This window comes from Limanda limanda, chromosome 22, assembly GCF_963576545.1.
Source record: "Limanda limanda chromosome 22, fLimLim1.1, whole genome shotgun sequence".
NCBI lineage: Eukaryota > Metazoa > Chordata > Actinopteri > Pleuronectiformes > Pleuronectidae > Limanda > Limanda limanda.
In genome coordinates this window covers 6,133,609-6,141,726 of record NC_083657.1, presented here as the reverse complement: position 1 = coordinate 6,141,726, position 8,118 = coordinate 6,133,609, and the positions used below count along the sequence as shown (strand labels likewise).

At 43.4% G+C, this 8,118-nt stretch overlaps 1 protein-coding gene across 1 annotated transcript in view; it reads right to left on the bottom strand.

The window, feature by feature from the left end:
* Positions 1–240: 240 nt before the first annotated feature.
* Positions 241–8,118, bottom strand: part of stim2b (stromal interaction molecule 2b) — a 35,556-nt gene continuing 27,678 nt past the window's right edge. Inside the window, exons 5-12 of the mRNA XM_061066557.1 lie at positions 7,732–7,847; positions 7,459–7,636; positions 7,196–7,373; positions 6,588–6,749; positions 5,816–5,916; positions 4,874–5,112; positions 4,083–4,272; positions 241–2,968 (exon numbers count right to left, since the gene is read on the bottom strand). Of these exons, the coding sequence (XP_060922540.1) occupies positions 2,341–2,968; positions 4,083–4,272; positions 4,874–5,112; positions 5,816–5,916; positions 6,588–6,749; positions 7,196–7,373; positions 7,459–7,636; positions 7,732–7,847 (1,792 nt within the window). The 3' untranslated portion in view covers positions 241–2,340. The remainder of the gene's footprint in view (positions 2,969–4,082; positions 4,273–4,873; positions 5,113–5,815; positions 5,917–6,587; positions 6,750–7,195; positions 7,374–7,458; positions 7,637–7,731; positions 7,848–8,118) is intronic.

Sequence of the window (8,118 nt, the reverse complement as noted above, 5' to 3'; positions counted from 1 at the left end):
ACTGTATACAAATATTCACACACAAAATGTTCTCAAAAAAAGCCCCTAGTGTCTCGTAAACATTCGTTTGCCCCTCGTCTTTCAGCTGCGTCTTTTGTTTCCTTCATTGTGTGCTGCGTTGTCAACGACCTTCTAAATATAGGTTTTGTTTTTTTCTTCTTCTTAAAAACAGAGGCCCGTGGATCCTCGTCTCCCAGACACACCTCATGCACGGCATCCCCCCCCCCCCACCCCACCCCATGACCTGTCATCACGTCTCTGCCGGCGTCCGGGATGAAGGCAGAAATCACAGTGTGAAGCTGGACGGGTTGACATCAGTGCGCTCGGTGCAGGCCCGGCGGTGAGGGGCGGGGCCGTATTGCGTGGGTTGGCTTCGAGCTTAGTGTGAGCGGGGGGGAGGAGTCTCAATGTTTTGATCGGATGTGGATGAAAAAACGTCCCTTAGCTCAAACAGATAATCCTTCACTGTTTGTCCTTAAAAAAAAAAGGCCTGGAACACAGACGGTAGAGGCCACACCCCCACAGTCGAGACAGTTACAGAAAAGTATTATTTTTTTTCAATATTACATCATCTCACATCCTTCCTATGGCACTCGGAAACAGAATGAATCGCACACAGACATCCGGTCGTGACATCAAGCGTTTTTTTAGATTTGAAGAGTTTTAAGACGAGACATGGAAACGGTGAATGGCTACAGAATGCAGTTTGTCAAGTAAAGAGGCGGAGCTAGAGGACAGGGGACACGACTGGTTAGATCTGCATATTCGTTCGACTTTCTTCAGTTCAAAGGGACCCCACCAATCTAAACCTAGTAATGCGTAAACAAGGTATACGTTTATATATATATATAGAGATTTATTTATATATTTGAGAGGATAATGAACGGCGACAGTAAAGATGCATCAGATAATCGTGGCTCTGGCATTACACGCTGCAGTTTCACCACCGCCGCCCATGTGCTCCCCTCGTCTCTGGATCTTTACTCAATATGTTCTCCGCCAGCAGTGGCTCTTCCCCAGAGGACCAGGAAAGCAGTAGTGCAATAAAGTTTTGAGCAGGGTTTTCTTTTTCAAAAGGAAAATTCATCAAGGACAGGAGTTTAGCTCTTGAAGACTGTTTAAGATGCAATTCATAATTTCAACAGGAAGGGGGGGGGGTGATTAGGACGACTGAGTATTAGGGCCATGATACAGAAAATAAATATTAGAGATAAAAGTCGCACTTGATTAAGATCTTTTGTTGTGGTTCTCGAGAACTTTTATCGACGGCAAGTCTGCACCACATTTTAAAACTCCTGGTAACCCCTTATTGCCTGAATTAATTTCCAATTATATAAAAAAAATATTATTTGTGTTTTTGGCTGTCATACAGATTCTAAATTAAGTGGAGATTGTTAATTTCAATATACCATATACAATAAATATAAAATTTAGGTTTGAGGCAAATAGCGACATTAGGCATAATGGGGCATAAACGTAATTTCCATTCTCTGGTATGTAGATTATTATATTGATGCTGCTTTTGCTTGAAATTGAATAACAACATATGTTTCTGTACAATCATTGCTGTTCCATCATCACAGTATTTCAAATACAGCTTAATATCTCAAAATAACTTTGCTGCACAGTACCAAGGGGCTAGTATGTATTCTCCACTCCGACCACTAGATGGCGGCAGAGTACTACCAATACCTTCATGGTATGTGTAGTATTTGCACCATCAGCAAATTCGCAACATTTGTCTACAAGGGGTGAAGTTGAGATGAATTATTTTTTTATTTAAGTTAAACATGTCCCAAAGTTAATCTTGTTATCTCTGATTTATTTTCCCTATAATTGGCCCTGATACTCCGTCGTAAATTAGGACACTTGAGAAAAGACGATACATTATCCCCAATCTACTATAGGACCTTTTTTTTTTCTGGGTGTTGTTCACGTGTTGCTGTCGCTTTTCAAAGTGCGATTTAAACAGCGGATATGATTCTCTACAAGACATCGACAGTGAAACACTACGTTTGACACGGTACCGTTACTCAAAGTGGCTTTTTTGGGGTTGAAAAGCAAAGTAACATTAAGAGAAGACAGCGACCAGGTCGTGGGTGGCGTCTGATTGACCTTTCCGTGACCTCTGCAGGTTTCCCCGCGAGGCTGAGTGAACTTAAAAAATAAGGCGACCAGTCTGGAGTGTTTGAAGGCGTCCAGCCTGAGCTACATTCCATCTTTGATAACAAAATAACTTAGGAGAGAAAAATGAAATGTTTTAGCTTATAGTGATGTCCTTTTTATTAGTATTCAGGCTAAAACAACTAATCCTATTTCTCTCTTTCGCTCTCTTAAGTTTTATTTTTTCTTCTTAAATAGGCTTTTGATTTTGGACGAGGAGCGCTTGATTCTCTCTCCATTGTCGCTGGAGTCCTGGGAGGAGTTGCTCTGGAGCTTGTGCTCCCGCCCCACGCTCCGGCCCTCCGAGTCCAGGGAGGTCACAGACGGGTTGCGCCCCCCCACGTTGGGCAGCATGCTGGCCGGCAGCTGCCCGTAGCTGTAGGACTTCTCCAGGATGCCGTTGTACACGCCCTTCCCCGTGGGCGAGGACACGCCCCCCGGCGTGAAGGTCATGCTCTGGGACTCGGGCAGGATGCGGGTGAGGTCCGGAGAGCCTCTGTGTGCAAACGGGTGGTGCTCCATGGCCGGGGAGGGCGAGGTGGACGGCGGCCCGGACGGGGTGGTGGCCGGGGTCGGGGGGAGAGGGGGAGGCGTGGAGTCCCTGAGGCTGCTGCTGCTGCTGCTGCTGCTGGTGTGGGGGGTGCACGCCGCCAGCTCCGGACTGTGGCTGTACAGCAGCAGCTCCTCGCGGGAGATCTTGCGGTACGGGGTCTCCGAGCCGGGCGTGCAGGGGTTGTGCGGCGGCTTCCGGCCCATGGACGAGCTGAGGGAGTCTGTGTCGGAGCCGCCCTCCTGCGTCGGTTCCCTGAGGGAGGAGACACAACGTCAACATGAGGAGACTCACACACAGGAGCACTTTGATCAGAAGATTGAAAAATGAGTTTGAACAGCTACAAGGCAACATTAGTGTTGTGTATAAATCTTCTATATACATATTTTTTCCTGGCAGGTGTTTAACTCTGGCCAATCCTCATCATTGCTACATGGCTGTTAGTCCAGGCAAAGTAGCCCATTTTGGAGCCAAAAATAGAAGTAATTGTAAAAGAATTTTTTTCAGCATAGATCATTTCTATGAGGTGTCCAGAACAACATACTAAAAGTCCTAAGAAATCCTAGTTGAGGAAATATGTTTAATTCTCATCAATGTGTGCCAATAAGGCCCGGCAACAATACACCCCAAAAAGACTATTTTTTTCCTTTACTCCTATCAAAATAAAACTTTACACAATGAAAGTAGCCATGAAACGTAACATTTTTTGTATTACAAGTTTCTTTGAAAATGAATTTATGTATGTATTTGTAATACATATGAATGGTGTTTGCCTATGCAAATTAGGACATATTCAATAAGTGTGGAGCTCATGTGCTTGTCAAATTCATTTCAAAAGAAACTTGTAATACAAAAAATGTTACGTTTCATGGTTACTTTCATTGTGTAAAGTTTTATTTTGATAGGAGTAAAGGAAAAAAATAGTCTTTTTGGGGTGTATTGTTGCCGGGCCTTATTGGCACACATTGATGAGAATTAAACATATTTCCTCAACTAGGATTTCTTAGGACTTTTAGTATGTTGTTCTGGACACCTCATCCAAATGATCTATGCTGAAAAAAATTCTTTTACAATTAGTCGGTCGTAAAACGCTACTTTGCCTGGACTATGTGGCCTCTTTTTGAGTTTCCTTGGGGTTTAGCTACCAGGAGAAAAAGATCCTGCTAATTAACAGTGTCGGACATTCACTAGTTGTGTGCAGATTAATGTCGAGGTCGTTCATGCAGCCTCCAGCTTCTAGATGACACCCAGAGACACAAGTTACCACTCAACCCCAAGCTCAAAGCGTCATAGTGCGAATGTCTGGATAAAACACCTGTAAGTCCAAACTTTAAAACCATTCCGCGGCGTCCCGGCCACCGCTACATACCCCCTCCTATCCGAGCTGAACACAATATGTTCCTCGTCGGCCTCGGGGTGATAGGAGAGGGACGAGCTGGCCATGGACAGCAGGTCGGGGTCCGGCGACATCAGCGTGGACTGGGGGGAGTTCATCAGGCTGCGGCGGGAGCGGCACATGCTGCTGTTGCGTGTCAGCGATGGACGGATCAACGTGGCCGCTGGAGGAAAGAGAGAGACGGTGAATGATTAAAAAACACCAAGAGAAATTCATGTTTGAAGCGTGGAACATAAAAGACAAAAAACTGCTCGCTATACTGTTAGAAGCTAGTAAGAAATGTGTCCCGAGGAAATGGTTAAAAGTGGACCCTCCTCCCACCATTGATGAATGGATTGAAATTGTGTATGAGATTATGGAAAAGATCTCTTTTTCCCTCAAGGTCGAGAAAGACATTTGGACAAATGGACTGAGTATGTGAAACCAGTTAGATCTGATTTTATTTGAATATACTTGTGTTTTGTGTGATCCTCTTTTTTTTTTTTTGATGTGAAGTGCGCTCCCCGGTTGTGTTCTCTTTACCTCTGTTATTGTTCCTACATGGAGTAATTTAGGTCCATAAAACAAAACCCCAGAAAGGCAGTATGAACAAAATCACCCAAACTTACTACATCCATCCTTTCTTATGTCCTTGACAGACTAAAGCTGTATTTAATGTATGTGATGGAAATGTGCCTTTCTAATAAAAAGAGAATTTCAAAAACACCAAGAGAGAAAACCACCGTTGTACTTCTGCGTCAAAAAAACCTCCGTCGGCTACTTACTGGAGAACTGAGGATGGATGGGAGGCGTGTCCTCGTCCAGGTCGTCCACTCCTCCCGCGATGGGGTAGGGAGGCACCGAGACTCGGGGCATGACCACCCAGCTGTGGTCTGAGTAGAGGCTGGCCGTCAGGCTCGGCAGCCCCGAGTTACTGACCACAGGGAAGCTGCAGAGCTTCTCGATCTGCTGCCAGCGGTGCAGCCGCTCCCTCAGGCACGCCGTCACCTCCGACAGGGCTTTCCTGAGGAACGCAGACCAATCAGATGGAGGCACGATACAGAGACTGAGTTCTCATTTCTAATGGTAAATGGAATTTATCCACCCTGGCTTGGACTGCCACACACCCTCCAACCATTGAACATTTGTACATTTGCACCGACTGTTACTTTTTTTACTACTGTATATCCCGCCTATAGTGTGTTCATATTTATATATATATTTATATTTGTATCCTGCTCGTAGTGTATTCATCGTCCTTATATCTTACAATTCCTGTTAATACTGTAATATTCCATATATATTTCTTACTGTACAGATCTTATTTATTTACATTTTCACTTTAATATACACAATACTCATAAATGACAATAAATGGCAATGACAATAAAGTTTAATCTAATCTAAAATTGACGGCTCGAGTAAAGAATTTAATCTTTGAAAAACAAAACAAATGGTCCATCACATGATCTGGTTTTTAATGGCACAAATTAAGTTTCTTGTAATATTCAGCCCATTAAATCAACAGGTGCAGCCAGTGAACATGTGGCTGATAAGTGCGTGAATCCACCTTTATCACCTCTTTTCTGTTTGTTTTTCTGCAGGATAACACAAAAACTACTGAGCTGATTTCCTGGTTGAAGGAAAAGAAAACTGGATTGAACTCAACACTACTGTGGGTGGAGGTGTGTAGCTACGTGTGTGTGAGTCAGAGTGTGAGTTCTTACTTTGCCTCTAGTATCTTGTGGTCCACCTCGTCCAGTGATGAACTGTGGGCTACGTGAAGAGTTCCAAACACAGAACTTCTCTTCTTTTTGATTTTCTCTGCCTGAAATTGTAGAAAAAATGTAAATGTTAGCAATCTTTATCATTTCTATCCAGGGAGTACGTGGGTTTGTACGTTTCTTTTAAATCCATTAATATTCAGACTGTATGAGCAGGGAAACCCACAAATGAAATGAGTCAAACAATATCATAAAAAGACAATTTAACTATTAAGTGCCTTAGTTGAGATCTTATTACAGTTCACTACAGAGATAAATACCAGAGTAAAACTTAATTATCCCTCTGTGCGGTTGTAATTGAATCCTGTGGCTTTTATTTTGTAGTAATTGTCACTTTAAATGTTACTTCCTCAAACGTCAGCTGGAGCGCTGCCACTTCCTCAGTCATCGGTTCACCGGCCAGAATATCACACCAGTGGTAATGTGAGTGATATTTTATATTATTGCTGCCAGACGACAACACACAGGTTTCAAACCACATGAACTAAAACACTTCCTGTATCATGTGATTAGAGGTGAATGTTGGGGAAGGTTTGTATTTGATAATTAATGTTTTTATGATTATAAAGTAAATATAAAGACTCGTATAGGAGCTGTGTGTCTGGAGTTTAAATTTGAAGTAAGAAAACGTGACACTGAACTTAGAAGAGCAGTAACATATTTTTGAAGTTATTTCTTCTCAACAGATCCTAATCAGTGGTCCAGAGAAACGTACCTCTTCTTTGGCGACGGTTAACTGAAGCTCAGCGTTCTGCTTCTTGATGTTGTAGTACTGAACCTCCACCTCGTGTGTGAGCTGCAGCCACTTCTGAAGAGCTTCTGGCACCGAGCGCTCCGACTGCATCTCCTTCTCCGCTCTCCTCAGGGCCTTTCGCACCTTCAGGAGAAACAGAGCACATGGGTTAGAGTCCAATATTTAAAACCTTTATTGATCATAAACACTAAGAGAGAGTGATTGGTAACTCTTTAAATTAGTTTTCAGATTTAGTTTGCTGTGTAGAAAGTCGTCAGATTTACTTTCATTACCAGTAAGAACTCACATCACTGCTCCTCTAAGTTTTCTTTATAGAGTGTTTGCTCATAATTTTTTTATTCATGACCTGAATAATAGTAAAGTGACCTGAGATAATGGATGTGAGGAGTTGGTGCTTTACAAATTGAATTTATCTGCTTTTATTAAGTCTTGTGAACGTCCAATAATCAATTTTGTGGAAGAAACAATCTCTCAAGGTCATTCAGGAGCAACAATAAATATATTCACAATAAAGATCTTGATACTGTCTCCTTCCTAAATAGCACTGCTCTGTGGCTGAGGGTCAGTACCTGTACGAGTTCCTCCTCGGCGTACTTCAGGCGGCTCAGCTCACACTCAGCTCCTTCTCTCAGCTCCCGGAGCCGATAAGCCTCCTTCTTTGCCCCGTTGATCTCGTCCCTCATTTTCTGCTCCAGGTTCTGCTTCTCCACCGCCACCGTGCGGTTCTCCTCCTGAGCTTTCTCCAGTCTGAGAAGAAACAGGAGCAACGTTTAAACAAACTCTACTTCCAGTTTTAACTCAGAAGGTTTAAGATGGCTGTGTTGTCACTCACCGACTCTGCAGGTCTAGGAGGCTTTGCTCGGCGTGCTGCAGGCTTTCCAGATCCTTCATCATCTGAGAGATGTGCACCTTGCTGGACTTGTTTTGCACGTAGGCAAACCAGCAGCCCCCCACACCGATCACTATGGAAACCATCAGGACGAAGTCTTTCATCCAGTTATGTTGTGGACCTGCAGACAGAAGGACGGATTGGTTACAGAATAAAACACACTTGTGAAGCTGGTAGTTGGGTTTAATGCGTAGTGCTGGTTGTGTGTGTGCTTACGGAGCGGAGGACCAAACAGCACCGCGTCCAGGGCCTTGAGGTTTAGTTTCTGTTTATGCCGCTGGTCTAATATCTTCAGCTGCATCGACATAAACGACGGTTCATTTGCTGCTATTCTGAAATATGAAGAGAAACACGAATCAGCACTGAATACTGAGCAGTTAGTCACACTGGATTTACCTTTCTACACCGAGACCTTATCGCTGGCTGTTGTGCATTTATAATGTTATATAACCCACCACAGTGAAAAGCAGTTTGTTCTGGTTTCTTAACTTATATATAATGACTTAATAATATACTATGCATTAGTGCCAGGGTTAAGAGATGAATAATATATGAAGGGATGTCCTCCAGCTTGTGGTGAGATCGTTACAGCTACAGATTTAT